This window comes from Heliangelus exortis, chromosome 14 (assembly GCF_036169615.1).
Source record: "Heliangelus exortis chromosome 14, bHelExo1.hap1, whole genome shotgun sequence".
NCBI classification, from domain to species: domain Eukaryota; kingdom Metazoa; phylum Chordata; class Aves; order Apodiformes; family Trochilidae; genus Heliangelus; species Heliangelus exortis.
The window spans coordinates 570354-587029 of record NC_092435.1 but is presented as its reverse complement, the minus strand read 5'-3'; the positions used below and the strand labels follow the sequence as shown (position 1 = coordinate 587029).

General features: G+C 57.2%; 2 protein-coding genes across 12 annotated transcripts in view; one reads left to right on the top strand and one right to left on the bottom strand.

The window, feature by feature from the left end:
• Positions 1 to 1920: 1920 nt before the first annotated feature.
• Positions 1921 to 12111, top strand: LOC139802693 (relaxin receptor 1-like). Of its 4 annotated transcripts, none has more exons than XM_071758105.1 (18): positions 1921 to 2345; positions 3348 to 3488; positions 4027 to 4116; positions 4212 to 4317; positions 4668 to 4718; positions 4917 to 4988; positions 5331 to 5402; positions 6369 to 6440; positions 7184 to 7258; positions 7357 to 7428; positions 7961 to 8032; positions 8158 to 8229; positions 8459 to 8530; positions 8611 to 8682; positions 9545 to 9774; positions 10390 to 10800; positions 11119 to 11334; positions 11525 to 12111. In XM_071758105.1, the coding sequence occupies exons 1-18, from the start codon at positions 2264 to 2266 to the stop codon at positions 11710 to 11712; spliced, it is 2166 nt and encodes a 721-aa protein (XP_071614206.1). In that variant the 5' UTR covers positions 1921 to 2263; the 3' UTR covers positions 11713 to 12111. The 4 variants fall into 4 exon arrangements, with proteins under 4 accessions (XP_071614206.1, XP_071614205.1, XP_071614208.1 ...); XM_071758104.1 differs by having other exon boundaries at positions 4668 to 4739; XM_071758107.1 differs by lacking the exon at positions 7184 to 7258 and having other exon boundaries at positions 4668 to 4739.
• STARD8 (StAR related lipid transfer domain containing 8) overlaps positions 11791 to 16676 on the bottom strand; it is a 36880-nt gene continuing 31994 nt past the window's right edge. For all 8 annotated transcript variants that reach the window (XM_071758094.1, XM_071758096.1, XM_071758100.1 and 5 more), the window contains 8 exons: positions 16277 to 16436; positions 15476 to 15674; positions 15130 to 15340; positions 14677 to 14791; positions 14121 to 14336; positions 13793 to 14010; positions 13479 to 13658; positions 11791 to 13313 (listed from right to left, as the gene is read on the bottom strand). In XM_071758094.1, the coding sequence (XP_071614195.1) occupies positions 13196 to 13313; positions 13479 to 13658; positions 13793 to 14010; positions 14121 to 14336; positions 14677 to 14791; positions 15130 to 15340; positions 15476 to 15674; positions 16277 to 16436 (1417 nt within the window). In that variant the 3' untranslated portion in view covers positions 11791 to 13195. The remainder of the gene's footprint in view (positions 13314 to 13478; positions 13659 to 13792; positions 14011 to 14120; positions 14337 to 14676; positions 14792 to 15129; positions 15341 to 15475; positions 15675 to 16276; positions 16437 to 16676) is intronic.

Genomic DNA, 16676 nt, shown 5'->3' with positions numbered 1-16676 from the left:
AATGTTTCGGTCCATTAACAAAGCTCACATTAGGAAATGCAAGCTTGGTGTGAAGATCCTGAGAGCCTTCAGGGGCCGGGGTGGGGGGAGAAAGCTGAAAGGCTCTGAGAGCACAGAGTGTGGGTCGAGGACCAGAGCAAAGCACAATCTGCAGAGAGGCCCTGGGGAGGTGCAAGAACTGCAGCTTGGATGAAATGTAGGGTGTATCAAAGAGAGGGTGGGTGCCCATGGGCTTCCTGAGGGGAGCAGACCCCACTGTTGGGGTGGAAGCAGCACGGGATGTGAAGCAGGATGCATGGGCTGAACCCCACAAGGTTCTTCCTTGCTTCTGTTCTGATGGAGCATCTGCAGCCAGGTCCAGGCACAGCAAAGTCCTGGTCTTGCACCTTTGCAAAAGTTCCCTGCCCAAATCTCCATGTTTTGCCCACAAACCACCCCAAATCGTGGTCCTGACCCCTGTGCTCTGAGGAGATTCCTGTAGGCAGCTTTCTCAGCCCTGTCCCTTCTTTTGCTCTTGGGGGTTGTCACCCTCAGGCAGCTTCTCTGCAGTGCACATGGGGAAGGGGCTCCTGAAGAGTCTGCAAGGGAAATGCTGCCAGTCACTGACATGCTTTAATTTGGTTTTGTTTGTCCTGGCTGCTGGTTCAGATGCTTTCCCATCCCTGACACCTTGGCATCCAGCAGCAAACTCCTGAGCTGGAACATTGGGGCAGAAAAGTGGAGCTGTGTTCTAACACCAAGCCCCCATCCAGGCCTCAAGACCCAAGTGAGTGCTTTAAACTGCAGCAGAACTGCAAAGCTCTGCAGAGGAGGAGAGGTTTGACTGTTCAGAATGTTTTCCCCACAGCTTCTTTCCTTCTCTGAAATAACCAAGTCTGTTGCTTCTCTTCCATTTCCACCAGCCTCACCCTATCTGCCTTTTAGCTTCAAAGTGCCCTTAGATCTTAAACAAATTTAATTTAGAGCCACAAATGCCTTATATTGAGTTATTTTGGAATCTGTTCCCTATTCCACATAGATGTTCCCAGCCACAGCAAGGGAGGAGGTGGTTGTGGGGGCTGTGTTTCTGGGACCCCATTTCCTTCAAGGCACAAGAAGGGAACACAGAAAGAGCTGTTGGTTGTTTTAGAAGCATCATCGAGAATTTTGGTAAGTTTCTGGATAATGTGCAAAGGAGGGAGGGGACAGGATGGCACAGGACATGACATGGCAGGTGTGTTGTTTAATCCCCCATCTGACACCTCCAGGTGAGGAGAGGTTGGTCAGCAGGTCCTGTGACCTGAGTAAAGGTTTCACTTTCCAGCAGCATGGGAGGGGTTAAATTTTTACAGATTTTCTGTGCTAGTAAAGAGCCTTTGGAAATGCTGGGGAAGGAGACTCCAAGGAGACCCGGGAACGGGCTGGGAGCCGAGATGGAGCAAAGCCAGGGCTGGGATTTGCTCCGGGACCCCCTCTTCTCCCTCCCACTCCCCACCTGTGACATCCAATTCCTCAACATCCTCCTCGGGGCTCGGATGGGTTCGGGTCAGCGCTGCCACCCCCTGTCCCTGGCTGATTCAGAGCCACCGGTGGCCCAGTGCCCCCTCCTCCTTCTCCTCTCCGCTCACCCCCCGGGGTGCTCCCAGAGCAGGATGTGCGTGGAGGGGTCCCGGACACCCCAGGGATGGGGACAGGGACAGGGGAACCAAAGCATCAGGGGGAGAGAAAGGCAGCCCTGGCCCCTGGCATGTGCTGGGATGAAGGCTCGGGGGAGGCGTCTGCCTCGTCCCCCCCCCGGGGGATGGTTGAGTGGGGCAGGGATGGGACAGGGACCTCCAGCGATGCCGCTGCTGGGTCAGGGCCACCCGACACTGGTGGGCACAGATGCTGACAGCAGAGGGCCCTCTCGGGGGGAAGCATCCTTCCTCCTCCTCCTCCTTCTTCCCCTGCTCCTCCCCAGGCTGCCCCGTGGGCAGGAGGGACAACACAGCTCCCGCTGCCCCCCCGGAGGGAGAGGAGCGCAGGCGAAGGGCTCTGGGTTCTTTGTTTTCTCCTCTCCATCCCTGTCCCTGCACACCCCCCGGCTGGGTGCTGTGCCCTGGCAGCTGCTGTAGATGTCCCCAGAGCAGCGGGACAGCGATGGGGACACAGCCCGTGGCTTCCCGGGCACCGGTGACAACCTGTAGCGTCCCCGGGAGCGGGGGGACCCTGCGTGTTGCTTAACGGGAGAGGACCCGCAGCACCTCTGCGGGAGGACTCGGGGGGTCCTTCCAGCGCTGCTGCCATGCGGCTGCTCCCCCCCCCCCTCCTCCTCTTCCTCTTCCTCCTCCTCCTGATGCTGCCATCGCTTCTCTGCGCTGCTGCAGGTGAGTGGCTGCCGGTGCAGTCCCCAGGGTGTTGGAAGGGGAGGACAGAGTTTTATTTTGGGATTTCGATCCAGATGCTGGCAGAGGGATGCTGGAACCGACCGAGAACGGGCTGTCCTGGGAGGAGGCACTGATCACTGTTCTGGGCACCAGTGTCACCTGTGAGCCCAGAGATGGAAATTGGGGATCTGTCTTCAGCCAGGGGAGGGAGGGAGCACGGGAGCAGAGCCAGACCCCACCAGTCTGCAAGGGAGGGAGCAGAAAGGGGACTGAGGAGGGACAGATATTGCTGGAAGTTCAGGAGGGGATGGTGGCCAAGCAGGAGCCCAGTGCTGTTTGCTCTGGTTTGTTGTGGTTTGCTCTTGTGGCTGGCAATGCAAACTGCCCCCTCCCTGCTCTGGGACAGCAGGGTCTAAACTTTCCTCCCCAGCCAGTTAATTCTTTCTGTCTCCCTTAGAGCAGTTTGTTACAGGTGCAGCTCAGCCCCATTCAGTGTAGGAACTGTAAAGGAATTATGTGAGGAAGGGTTTCCCCTTGCCTCAAATTCTCTTCTCTCCCTCTTCCTCTCCTTTTTTATATTCCACCTTCTCCTCCCCAGTCTCAGGCTGTTCTCTGGTTTCTGCCCTGCACAGTCACTGATTTCTGGAGCCCTGGGGGGGTTAATGCAGAAGAATGTTCTAGGGGGGTGGCTGGAAAGCAGCAGTTTGGCTGGAAATCTGGAGCTTGAGCATCATTCCTGAAAAAAACCAAAGAGCTATCTGTGTTTATGTGTATAGATATATATTTGTATAAAGTCCTCTCTCCTTGTATTTACATAGCTCCACACACAGATAAGCTCCCTGCAACAGGGACCAGAGGCTCTGGAAAGGTTCTGTTGCCTTCCAGAAATCCTCCCTGGGCAATTAGGAATGGGACTGAGACAGGAAAAAACAATCCTTCTGGAGGGACTTGAGCTCAGGCCTGGGGTCAGATGGCACTAAACATCTCCCCTTCCTTGGGCAGAGCCTCCCCTGCCCCTCTCTGGGGGGCAGACCTGTCCCCTGGGGCAGTTTCCCTGTGGCAACCTCCCAGCCTGCCTGCCCCAGGCCCTGCACTGCAACGGGGAGGATGACTGCGGGAACGGCGCCGACGAAGAGAACTGTGGTGAGCAGCAAGGTCCTTGGGATGGGCCGTGCCCTCAGTGCCATCACCCTGGGGCTTGGGAACGCCAGGAGTTGGGACCAGCGGTGCCTTAGAGCAGAGCTTGCTCTTCCCCTGCGCAGTGAGGAGGGATCCTGGAGGGATCTGCTCTGGGATCCAGACACTTCCCTGGCTCTCACACTGGAACACCCTGTCCCAGGGTGCCCCCAGAAGCTGTGGCTGCCCCATCCCTGGCAGTGTTGAAGGTTGGATGGGGCTTGGACCAACCTGGGCTGGTGGGAGGTGTCCCTGACCAAGGCAGGGGGTGGGACTGGATCAGCTTTAAGGTGCTTCCCAACCCAAACCAGTCTGGGGATTGTCATTCTGTGAAAGGAAGGCAAATTGTGCTGTGGCTGTTCTTGGATTCATCTCATGGTGCTGGACCCCTGGCTCTGTCCAACACAACCAGCTCGCTGGGTGCTGCTGTGGGTGCTGCTGTGGGTGCTGCTGTGGGTGCTGCTGTGGGTGCTGAGGCTCTAACGCTGCTCCTGTCCCCATGCAGTGGATGACAGTGGCTGGCTGCAGATCTTGGGTGACATGCTGGCAGTGAGGAACAGCAGGGTGCTGCTGGAAGAGGAGGGCAATGCCTGTGGTGAGCCACCCTCCCTGGGGCTGGGTGTCCCTCCCCATCCCACGGGTCCCCACGGATGTCCCCTCACCCCATGTCCCCTCATCCCCTTCCTGCAGGGCTGGAGCTCTTCCCGCAGCAGTGCCGGTGCCAGGGAAGGGCTGTGGACTGCACTCAGCAGGACCTGGCCACTGTCCCCTGGGTGTCCTCCAATGTCACCAGGATGTGAGTAGGGGTGGGTGCACCTCTCCCCCAGGTGAGGCAGAAGAGGGGCACATGCAGCCACACAGCAGGAAAAAAAGCTTAGAGAGAAGGAAATTAAGTTTCTGGGTTTTCCTTCTTGCCCCTGGGTCTAAAGAAGCAAAGCCTGTGGGAAAATTGTCTGCAGCAAATAATGCAGATTGAGAGGACAATTAGCAAGGCAGAGCTGATGAGCAGCAGCTGCCTGCAGCTAATCTGGATGGCACAAGAAGGGGAGGGTTTGGTCCTCCTGGTGCTCTTTTGAGACAGGTCCCTTCTCTGTCCTACTCTGCTGGCTCTGGGTTTGAGTTTTTTCCCCTTTTTTTTATTTCTAGGGACCTAAAGAAAAATAAAATCCATTCTTTGCTGGACAATCAGTTTGCCAGGTACAGGAGCCTGAAGAAGCTGTGAGTATCACCTGGCTTTATCCTGCTCCCTGGCTGCCTTGGGTAGCAGGGGAGCAGCAGCAGAGGGGTCAGGGGAGAGGAACAAGTCTGAGCATCCCTTGGGAAGCAGAGTCCTTCCTCTTCAATCTCTGTCTCTGCTTTGTTTGTTTATTTGTTTGTTTGTTTGTTTTCTGACAGCTTTTTACAAAACAACAAGATCTGGTTGATCTCAGCCAGAGCCTTCGCTGGGCTCTCTCAGCTCAAAATGTTGTGAGTAAAGGTGTCTGAGTTTTACAGGGAGAGGAGCCCTGGAGGTCGTGGTCCTTGGCTCCTCTTGGCACGGAGCTTTAGGCTGGGTTCTTGTTCCTTCATGTGGTGGTACCCAGCAGCTTCAAGCTGGAGCTGTGTGTGTATGGGGTGGGGTAGAGCAGAGGCATTTTTACTCCTGCAGCCCCTGCTCCATCCTGAGCTGGGATCTGCCTTGGAGCTGCTAAGGGAGAGGGGGCCAGGGGCACCCAAAGCTGTGGTGGAGGGCAGCAGGGGGAGAGCAGCTATAGAAAAAAGAGGTTTGGAGGGCAGGGAGTCTGAGCATCCCCCCTGTGCTGCCTCCAGGTTCCTCAGTCACAACAGGATCAGGCAGCTGAAGCCCCGGGTGTTTGAGGATCTGCATCGCCTGGAGTGGCTGTGAGTCCCTCACTGAGCCCCTCAGCATGGGGACCTCTGGCTGGTCCCGAATCTCCCTTCCACTTCCCTCCCATCCCTGGGCCATGTCCATCACAGGGTGACCACATTCCTGGCCCAGGTGGCCACCTGGTCCCTCCTGTGCTGGTCCAGAGTAGCCAGGCAGGGGGGTGGGCTTCAAGCAGAGGCAGCCTCAGCTCCCAGACTGGAACACCAGAGGTTTGTGTGTTAAAGGCTGCAAGTGCCCTGTTAAATGCAGAGATTTGCAGCTCCATCACCTTGAAAAATATATGTCTGAATTAAATGTGTAGCTGAAACTTCCCTCCCTCTTTATTCTCAAAAGCTCTCTTTGATTTGGTGTGTGGTTTTGCACACAGAGCTTATAAAGGTTTCACTACAGAAAAGAAACCATTAAAAAAAAAAAAAAAAAAAAGCAAAAAAACCCACAAAAACTTTACAGGATGGTTCATTCCTGTTCTGCATTCAGAGGAGCAGCTGGGGCAGGTCTGCAGCCCCTCCTCTGGCTGCCCTGGGACCAGCTCCCTTATTCCTTAAATCAAAGAGGGGGAGCAGAGGATGAGCAGCACACAGAGGGTGGTCTGTGGTGCAAACAAGCCAGAGGACTTTTGAGAAGCTGAGCACAGCCCTGAATTCCCTGAACAGATTCTAATTTATCTTTATTTAGCAGCAGAGGAGAGAAAAATTCCAGCAGACCCTGACTGTGAAGGAATCCAGACTCTGCAGCTGGATCTAAGGCTGCAGCCAGGGCTGCCTGGGAGGATTCAAAGGGGGGGGAAATGGCCTCCAAGGGGGGCATCCCCCCTCCTGGGAATGGGTATCCAGGGAGAAGGGATGGAGCCAGCTCCTGCCGGGGCAGCACATGGTGGGGGCTTCCCCTGATGGGAGCATCCTGCCGCCTCCTTGGCCTCTTCGTGTCCTCTCCTCTCACTTCTCCCCTTCTCCTGGCAGGATGCTGGACAACAACAGGATTGCCCAGATCGTCCCCAGGGTGTTTGCAGGGCTGAGGTCACTGTATTTCCTGTGAGTGGGGCTGGGGGTTTGGGGACACCCTGCTCTGAGGGGCTCAGATGTTCCCACGTTGCAGGGGGCTCTGTTGGGTGATGGGCACTGCTTATCCTTCTGCATTTTTGCTGGTGGATCAAATAAACCAAAAGCAGAGTCATGGAGTGTGCAGTGAGGAGCCCTGTGCTGGCAGGCACGTGCAAAAGCTCTGGGAAAATCTCCAGGCTGTAAATCTGCCTTGACTGGCTGTCCCTGCAGGGTCACTGCCTGCTGCCTTCCTGCACCCTTCTCCTGGGGCTGTGCCCGTCACAGCTCACTGGAGAGCATCTCCCACAGCCCCAGACCTGCCCCTTACCTGTGCCTCTTTCCCAAAGAAGGCAAATGAAGCTCTGCACAGCCATTAACAGCCACGGGTGCCAGGGCTTTGCCACTGTAAGGTGAAAGAGGGGAGATTTAAATTAGACATTAGGAAGCAATTATTTCCTGTCGGAAAGAAACATTGGAATAGGTTGCCTGGGGAAGCTGTGACTGCCTTCTCCCTGGAAGTGTTCAAGGCCAGGTTGGATGGGACCTTGAGCAGCTCTGGGCTGGGGACACCACCAGCCTCAGCTCCCCCCTCCGCAGCTCTGCACCCAGGTGAGGACCAGCAGAAGGTCCTCATGAACCATCTTGTGATCCAGGACAGGATCCGTGCGTGGGGCTGCATCCTGGGCAGACACAGCTGTCACCTCATTTGTCCTGACTGATTGTCCCCTGAGCAGGTACCTGCTGAACAACTCAGTGGGCAGGCTGCCCAACACCTCGCTCTGTGCTGAGCTGCCCAAGCTGAGCTGGCTGTGAGTGCCCTGCCTGGGGTGGGACTGGGGGCACGGGGGGGCACACAGGAGGTGAAGGGGATGAGGGGGAGGTGGCAGCCACGCTGTGCTTTCTGCAGAGAGCTGGAGGGAAACAGGATCCAGGTGCTGCACAGAGCTGTCTTCCAGGAGTGCCACGAATTCACGGTGCTGTGAGTACCACGGGGACCAGACCTGTCCCCTCCCCTGCTCCTGCAGACCCCCTCCCACAGGGCACGGGGTGGGGGGGCTTGCACCAGGCTGGGTAAGGAGCTGCTGGCTCATGGTGAATGGTTCCAGCCCCTTGTGCACAGCAGTCCATCAGCTTCCTGAATTTTGTCGGGACTTGTCCAGGGGCTCTGTGCTGGAGGATGGCTAATCCTGGGGTGAGGAGCTGGGGGGCTTGTCCCAGCACCCCGTCACCAGCCCGTGGGATTGCCCAGACTGAACAGCACTCTGAGCACTTTGTGCAGCTCTGACCTTCCACAGATCTGATGGGTTTGTGTGAGATGGGCCTTGCACTGAGACCTGGGCTCTGGCTCAGACTCCCCACACACCCCCGTGTGAGGCTGCTGGAGGTGACAGCTGTGACTCGGGATGCTGGGTGCTCCCTGGCTGCTCACAGCCCCTCCGGAGCTGGGAGGATGCTCCCGAGGGCCGTGCGGGGCTGTCCAGCACCTTCTCCCCTTCCTCCTCCCCCTCCAGGGTCCTGCGCAGGAACAAGCTCCGGTGGATCCAGGAGGGAACGTTTTCCCGGCTGAGCAGGCTGGTGGAGCTGTAGGTTTCCAGCCAGCACCTTCCCCATGTCCCCCTTTCCCTGTGCTGGGGACAGGGCTGTCGCAGGGCACCCTGCTCTGCCCCACCAGCCTTGGTGTCCCCCGACGCTGCTCTCCCCCCTGCAGGGACCTGTCCTCCAACAGCCTGGCCCAGATCCCCTCCTGGCTCTTCACTGGGCTGTCCCAGCTCCAGCAGCTGTGAGTACCGGGGGTGACAGTGCTGGGGAGCCCTGCAGCACCCCTGAGCAGAGCCCTGTTGGGCTCCTGCCCGTGCATCCTCTGCTCCAGGGATGCCCACCCAGCCTGAGGGGAATGGGGCGTGCTGGGGAAAAAAACAAACACGGAAAAACACCCCTTTGCCCTTGCTTTCAGTTTCTCTGGTGGGTTCCAGGCAGGGGAAACCACCAAAGGCTTGTCTCTTTTTCAGGAATATTTCCTACAACCCCTTGGAAGAGCTCCTGCCCGGCCCGTTTGAGAGCCTGTCCCAGCTCCGCTCCCTGTGAGTCCCACAGCACCCCTGGTACCCTGCTGCTGGCCCCGGGGCTGCTCACAGTGCCCTGCCCTGGGTCACTCTTGCAGGAGCTTGGAAGGTCTGGAGATCCCCAACATCCACAACCTGACCTTCCAGAAGCTGACCAACCTCTCCCACATGTGAGTGGGGGGGGTGGGGGGCTGATGCTGCCCTGGGACCCACCTGGGGGAGGGGGACAGGGCCCTGGGCTCCCTCCTGCACCCCTGGCCAGGCTGAATGCTGGGGTGACACCCTGGCATAAGCCTGGAGATGTGGGGACAATGGGGGGGGGGTGTGTGACAGGGATGGCAGCTGGGGGGGAGCAGGGCTGCACAGCCAGCCAGGAGAAGGAGAAAATAATCATTAATTTTGCCCAGATGCACGCTTTAAAGTAGCTGTAATGAAAGGCAACTGTACATCCTCCTTTCTGTAATTGGTCTGTTTGCACTACAAACATGGTACATTTTCTACCTGACTTGCTAATAAGCAATCATTTTCTCTCCTTTTATCTATAATTAAGCAGAAAGGAGCCTCGTGTTGCAGTTTTCTAGTCATTTTCTAGTGCAGAGCTTTGCGAAGCTTATGTGGCTTGGCTTTAATAAGGCTTGAAAAGATTAAGCTGAAATAATATGCAGGGGGAAAAAAACCTGAATCCCTGTTAATGGAACTTAAAGGACTTGGAAAAGGGATTGCTTTTTCAATGTTAGTTTGTGAGAATCGTGTGCTGGAGGAAAACACACTTGTGTTTATCAGCTGATGGTGCTGAATCGTGGCAGATTTAAGAGTGTGGCTCTGGTACATGATCCAAAAAACACTGGGGTGCTGCCAGCCTTCCCCAGAGCTGTGGCTTTACTTCTTAATAATCAGGATGTCACTTATTTATTTAGGGTCCGAGCCCCTCACTCAGCTCCATCAGGGATGGCTGAGGGACCCTGGCAGAGGGGCTTGGTCCTGGTCACAGCCAGGGAACCTCCTTTCCCCCCACCCCTTGCTTCCCAACAGCTACTTCAAGAAATTCCAGTACTGCAGCTCCGTGCCCCACGTGCGCAGCTGCAAGCCCAACACCGATGGCATCTCCTCCCTGGAGAACCTCCTGGCCAGCATCATCCTCCGTGTCTCCGTCTGGGTCATCGCCTGCCTCACCTGCTTGGGAAACCTCTTTGTCATCTGCATGCGGTCCCTGGTGGCAGCTGAGAACAGCCAGCATGCCATGGCCATCAAGTCCCTCTGCTGTGAGGGCACGGAGGGACGGGGGTGGACAAGCTGCCCACCAGCATCTCCCCAGGGAGAACATCAGATTGTTCTAATTAGGAGCAATTTCGTTACTGAACGAGTGGTTGGGCATTGGAACAGGATGCCCAGGGCAGTGGTGGAGTCACTGTCCCTGGAGGGGTTCAAAAAAACCACATAGATGTGGCACTCTGGGACATGGGTTAGTGGGCATGGTGGGGGGAGGCCTGATGGTTGGATTTGATGACCTTAGAGGTCTTTTCCAACCTTAATGATTCCCTGATTCTGTGATCTCAGCCCCTGCCTGCAGGTCTGGGGTCTCCTGCTGCAGGAGGCAGCTCTTTCAGAGATACATCTTTATATATATATATTATAAATTTTATGTATATATTATATATTATAAATATATATATTTTTATATATAGAGAGATATATAGATATATAAAAATAAATATATATAATATATAATAAATTTACATATTATTAGATAATTTTTTATATGCATATTAAAAAACATGCCTAAAGCCAGAGGCTGCCCAGCTCCGTGGTGGCTTTACGGCCCTGGTGTTAATGCTCTCTGGTGCTTTTTTTTCTCCCTGTGCTTTGTCCCCCCACAGGTGCAGATGGCCTGATGGGCATCTACCTCTTCATCATCGGGGCCCTCGACCTCAAGTACTCAGGGGAGTACAACAAGCATGCCCAGGGCTGGATGGGCAGCCTGCAGTGCCAGCTGCTGGGCAGCCTGGCCATGCTCTCCTCCGAGGTCTCCGTCCTGCTCCTGACCTACATGACCCTGGAGAAATACTTCTCCATCGTCTTCCCCTTCAGCCACTACAGAGCTGGCAAGAAGCAGACCATCTCGGTGCTGGTGGCCATCTGGCTGCTGGGCTTCTCTCTCAGCATTGTCCCCCTGTGCTGCAAGGAGACCTTTGGGAACTACTATGGGAGGAACGGGGTGTGCTTCCCACTGCATTCTGACCTGGCTGAGCGGCCCAGTGCCCGGGGCTACTCCACCACCATCTACCTGGGTAAGGCCACCATGGGACGCGGGACCTGGGGCAGGTGGGCTTCCCTGGGGGGCTTCCCCTGCAGGGTGCCAGAAGAGCCCGCACTGATGCTGTCACCGGGATGTGTGGCTTCACAGGGCACTGCTGGGACCCTGCAAGGGGTGGGGTGCCAGCTCTGCACCCCCTTCAGGTCTGGAGAAAGTCCTTGCTCTGTCCCTGGGCAGGAGCGAGGGGCTGTGGAGATCTCTGCCCCCTCTAGTGACAGAAACGAGAGCCGTGCAGCCCAGCCTGGAGGTTTGTGCTTCAGCCAGGCTCAGAGTGAGATTTCTTCTTCTCCAGGCTTGAATCTTGCAGCCTTCATCACCATTGTCTTCGCCTACTCGGGGATGTTCTACTCCATCCACACCACAGCCTCCAGGACAGGGGAGGGAGGTGTCTGCTCCCGGGAAGTCGCCATCGCCAAGCGGTTCTTCTTCATCGTCTTCACGGACGCTCTCTGCTGGATTCCCATCTTCCTCCTCAAGCTGCTCTCCCTGCTGCAGGTGGAAATACCAGGTGAACCCCCAGGTTCCTTGGGCCATGCCTCCCTGGGTCCGGGACAACTCGGTGCAGGTGCTGCTGAGGCTGAGCTGCAAGGGGATGGCAAACAAACACTCCTGGGTTTCCTTCTGCTGCCCGGGCTGGAGCAGGGGGGTCACCGAGTCACCCTTGGCCACCTCATGATCTCCTGTCCCTGTTGGCACAGGCACCATCACCTCCTGGGTGGTCATCTTCATCCTGCCCATCAACAGCGCCCTGAATCCCATCCTCTACACCATCACCACCACCTCCTTCCAGGAGAAGCTGAAGGGCTGCCTGCGGAGCAAGCAGCTGGAGCTGCACCAGTCCCACCCCAGCTTCACCCTGGTGACCCTGCAGGCCAGCAGCACCTGACCCCCCCAGCCCCAGGAGAAAGCAGGAGGGGGTTGGAGAGAATGACTGAGCATCAAGGTTTCCTCACCAGCCGGAGGATATCGTTAGTACTTTATTAATTACATGGATGGGAAGGGCTGTCCCCATCCAAGTCACTCAGTCTGTTGCAGCTGCATACGATACAAAACACGAGTCCCTTAAATAGGAAATACAGGTCCTTGAGGTGAGCATCACCTGGCACTGAGCTCTGCTGCCAGAGTTATATATTAATATTCCAACTGTACAAGTATTTATAGATAGAAAAAGAAAAACAACAAACATTTTTAAAAAAATATCAGGAGAAAAATCACTCCCCCCAATGTTAGTTATATTTATATATATATATATGTATATATATATAAATGCAGAACACAGGCTGGATTGTTTTGGTTTGTTTTTTTCCCCCCACCAAGAGAGAAACAGATAGGGTGTGTTATGGCACAACTGACACTGGGAGTGGCTCCCACGTGTGGGTCATGTTGCCTTCCAGTTGGAACGAGGTCTGGTGAGTTGGGTCCCTGCCTGAACGGAGAAACCAGGTCAGTTCCTGGGCACTGGCAGTCAGGGTGGATGGATTCTCCAGGGAGGAAAGGGAGGGATGGAAGGGAATGGATATCTTATCAGGGAACAGCTCTGCACCCAGGAGGTCAAGGGCTCTGCCACCGAAGAGCAGTGACCCCAGGACACCCCCTCCTCCTTGCCACCCCACCTCCTTGTAACCACTCTGGGGACACATTGCTCCTTCTCAGCTCATAGCCAAGCACACAGACACGTCCTGTGCCCTCCAAACGATGGCTGGGATGGTTTTGAGGGAAAGGCTTGGTGTGGACCATCGCCCATCCAGCCCCCACTGACTCCTGGTGCACAAGAGAGGTGAGAGAGACCCAGGACCACGGGGCTTTGTCTTCTCCTGTGAAATTCAGCACCAAAGGTGCACCGGGCTCCTTCTGCCACCTGAGAGGGCTGGCACTTGGGGTGTGTAGCCCCCCTCCTCCCTGAACAGCAGCCTCTTCCACCACCACCTCACCAAGTCAGGATGCCTCCCTGGCTGTCCCCACTGGGTGACATCCTACACCCATCCCTCCCCTCACATCCCCACGCTGCACCCTGCAGCCACCCCTCCATCCTCCCCTTGGCTGCTCCTGCACCTCCACACACCTTCACCCCTGCTTGCACCACCTGCCCTCCCGAGGGGCTCCCCCAGCCCCCCGCTTCCCCTCTGCTCTCTGACCCCTCCTGTGGGGACCAGGGGCTCCACGATTCACCTCTGTGGCCAACCTGCTGCACGAGGGGTGGCTGGAGCAGTGGGACAGGAGTGCCCAGCCCAGGGTTAAAGGACATTGATAGAGCTGTGTCTGCACACCAGCCTCTGCCCCTCCACCCTGCTGCCCTCCGACAGCCCCAGCCCGTGTCCACAGCAAGTCCACATCAGACAGGACCGAGCATCCATCATCTCCCCACCACCTCAGATCTTCGTCTCGGGGCCGCTGGGACTCAGGGCTGGGAAGGAGTCTCGGATCCTGGCCAGCTCCATGGCACAGAGGTGCCCAAAGACCTTGTTGTACCACTCGGGAGAGCGGCCCCTGGAGAAGGGAAGAGCAGAGTGAGAGGGCAGCTGTGGGCTGGCTCTCACCCAGCACTCCTGGTCCCTGGGGTGGGCATAGGGAGGGGCAGCTCCTGCTCCCACCCCCCCTGCTGCTCCACCACCCTCTCCAGTGGGTGCTGGTGCTCACCCTGGGTCCCCTCACCTGAGGTCAGCTCTGCAGATGTGGGTCACTTTGGAGCGTCCCATGGCACTGGGCTCGATGAGGTACTGGGACATCAGGATGATGGCTTTGACACCTCCCCCCTCCACCAGCAGCTTGTCGTGTTCCACAGAGATGGAGATGAGCAGGCAGGCTCCCCGGGGCAGGTCCGTGCACCAGCGCCTGTGGGACACAGCTCAGCTCCATCCCTGCCACCCCCCCCCCGTGGGCAGCCCCTGCCCCAACCCCGTACGGCCCAGATGGGATCCCCCAACCCCAGACCAAACCCTCCCAGCCGGGTCCTGCCCACCCCTCACCGGAGCACCACGCAGTCCCGGCGGGGGTGGGGTGCCATGCTGTCTGTCACGTAGTGATAAACCTCCATGTCCTTGTCCAGAGCCTCCACCACTTGACTCTGCAGCAGGTCCTCGTCCCAGAGGTGACGCTCCCGAAGCACCCGGTGCAGCACCATGGCTGGGGGGGCCTCCACCTCCGTGGAGACCTTCCACAAGCGCAGAGGGTGACCGTCCCCAACCTGGTGGGCCAAGGGAAGGGTCAGACAGGCTGTCCCACAGGACCCTCCCCCCCAGTTCTAACCCCCTGAGCAGCTTTACCCACGGCTCCCACAGCCACAGCAGAATTTACCTTTTTGCACGAGAGCTCCGTGTTCAGGGGCCCCGGGGTGCTCAGCCACCCCTTAAACTTCTCTGACGACTCTTTGAGCAGGTTCTGGACACTCTGCTCAAAGTAGGAATGCAAATCCTTGCTTTCTGCCTGGCACACAAAGTCAGCCAGAGGATGAGGGTAAGCGTCTGCTGCCATGTAGGAGCTGCTCAGCTGGAGCAAGATGTCATGGGAGACCTGCCAACCAAGAGCATAGAGGTCTTCAGAAAGCCAGCAGAATCCTGGGTGGACTTTGTGAGTAGTCCTGGGCAGGTAGAAAAACCCAGCTCCTCGCCACACCAAGGCAGGAGGGGGGGAAGGATGGACAGAGCATCCCTGGTCATCCATCCTGCACCACCATGAGCCTGGGAGTCATTCCCAGGGCTGACTGGTGGGCAGCAGCTGCCCCACTGTAGGACACGTGCCCTTAGCTCACTCCACACTGACCCACAGAACCAGCACCCACCAACCAGGCCACATCTCCCACTGTCAGCACCCGGGAGAGCAGAGCTGGGCTGGACACCGTGCAGCCACCCACCTGGAAGAGCTTCTTGCAGTCGGTGATCATGTGGGAGAGCCCCTGTGTCGCAGCCATGTTCTCATTGAGGTCCTTCTGGTCGGGCTTCCCCATGGTGCCCCTCTTGTGTATCACCCTGCGGGGAGCAGGCACTGCTGGCACCAGGAGGGTGGGCAGACTGCCCACTTCCACCTGCCCTTGCCCGGGGGACCCCCACATTGCCAAGCAGAGACCTGGGGGCTGTGCTGAGATCATGCACGTCACAGAATGACAGAGTCATCCGGGTTGGAAAGGACCTCTGAGATCATCGAGTCCAACCCTTGATCCACCACCCCTGTGGTTACCAGACCATGGCACTGAGTGCCACATGCCCCCACCATGCCTGGCCCTGCCCCGTGGCCTCCTCCCAGGATGGACAGGGAGGGGATGATGAGGGGTTGGGGCCAGAGGAAGGCTGGCGATGCCCACCCTTACCTCGGCGAGGTGCTCTCCTTCTTGGACACGTTGAGGTGGAAGATGGAGGGGGCCAGGCAGACAGCCAGGTTCCCCGCAGTCATCTGGTTCTCCTCGGCAGAGGCGATGTCACTCAGGAAGTAGAGCAGTGTCTGCAGCACCTCCCTGTTCTCATCCGGCATCAGGATCACAGCCGCCTGCACCGCCTGCAGCCGCTGCTCCTTGGACACGTCTGGGGAGCCAGGCAGAGCCCACGGTCAGCAGGTCCAACCCTTGGGACACCACCTGCCCCCTCCAAACCAACAGAGAGGTGCCTCCTCCTCCTCCTCCCCGGGACACCCCGAGCTCCACCAAGCCCCACGCTTACACTGGTAGATCTGCAGGAAGGTTTCTGTCAGCTTGGTGGTGAAGATGGGCTCCGGGAGGTCTCGGAAATACTGCTTCAGCAGATCAGCCACATCATAGGCAGACTGCCCCTCGTAGCTGACGTGCTCGGGGCTGGTTTCGTTCATGTGCCGCAGAGCCTGGATCCGGGACTTCACCCCTGACTTCCGGAAGATGCCGACCTGCCAGGGAAGAGAGGGTTGGGGCTGGAGGGCACAGCAGACACCTGAAAGGAGCCCGGGAGGGTTCCTGTGGGGCAGGGGAGGAAATCCTTCCCCAAAGGTGGGACAGGTGAGGAATCATTAAGGTTGGAAAAGAGGTTTAAGGTCATCAAGTCCAACCACCAACCCAACACCACCGTGCCAACTAAACCACGTCCTCAAGTGTCACATCCACAAGTTTTCTGAACACCTCCAGGGACAGTGATTCTACCACAGCCCTGTTCCAATGCCTGACCACTCCTTCTGTAAAGGAAGTCATCCTAACATCCAATCTGAGCCTCATCTTCTGTAACCTGAGTCCATTTCCTCCCACCCTACCACCAGTTACGTGGGAGAAGAGACTGACCCTCAAAGCCCCCTCCCCAAAAGTGGGACAGGTGAGGAAACCCCTTCCCCTGAAGGGGGGCACCGAGGGAGCCAGGGAGACACCAGTGGCTGTGGAGTTGCCACAGACAATCCCACTCTCCTGCTCCACCACGGCCAAGGGCTGCAGAAGGTGATCAGAAGCACCCCTGGCCCGTGAGGTTTTTCCCCCAAATCTCCGGGATCCCCCACGGCCTCACCTGGTCGAGGCAGCGGCTGCGGAGGTAGCGCATGGCCTGCTGGATGCTCTGCGGCAGCGGCTGCCCCGTCCGCTGCACGTTGATGATGGGGGGCACCCCAAAAACAGCCTTGTCCCTGTAGTCGGGGACTTTACTGCGCTTCATGAACTTGGGCACAGTCCTGCAAGGAGGATGGACAGAGGTCAGTGCAGGGAGAGGCTCCCTCAGCATCACCTGGAGGAGGGGACCCCGGGGGACACACAGACGCACACCGCTGCACGGTTTGGGTAGCAGTGAGGCAGCTTGTGAGCACAAACTGCAGCTTTTTATTAACTCAAAACACCTTCAGCTACAAAGGGAAACCACTGCCCCACTCTCTTACATAGCTGCAGCATTTGTGATGCCCCACAGACACCTCCTG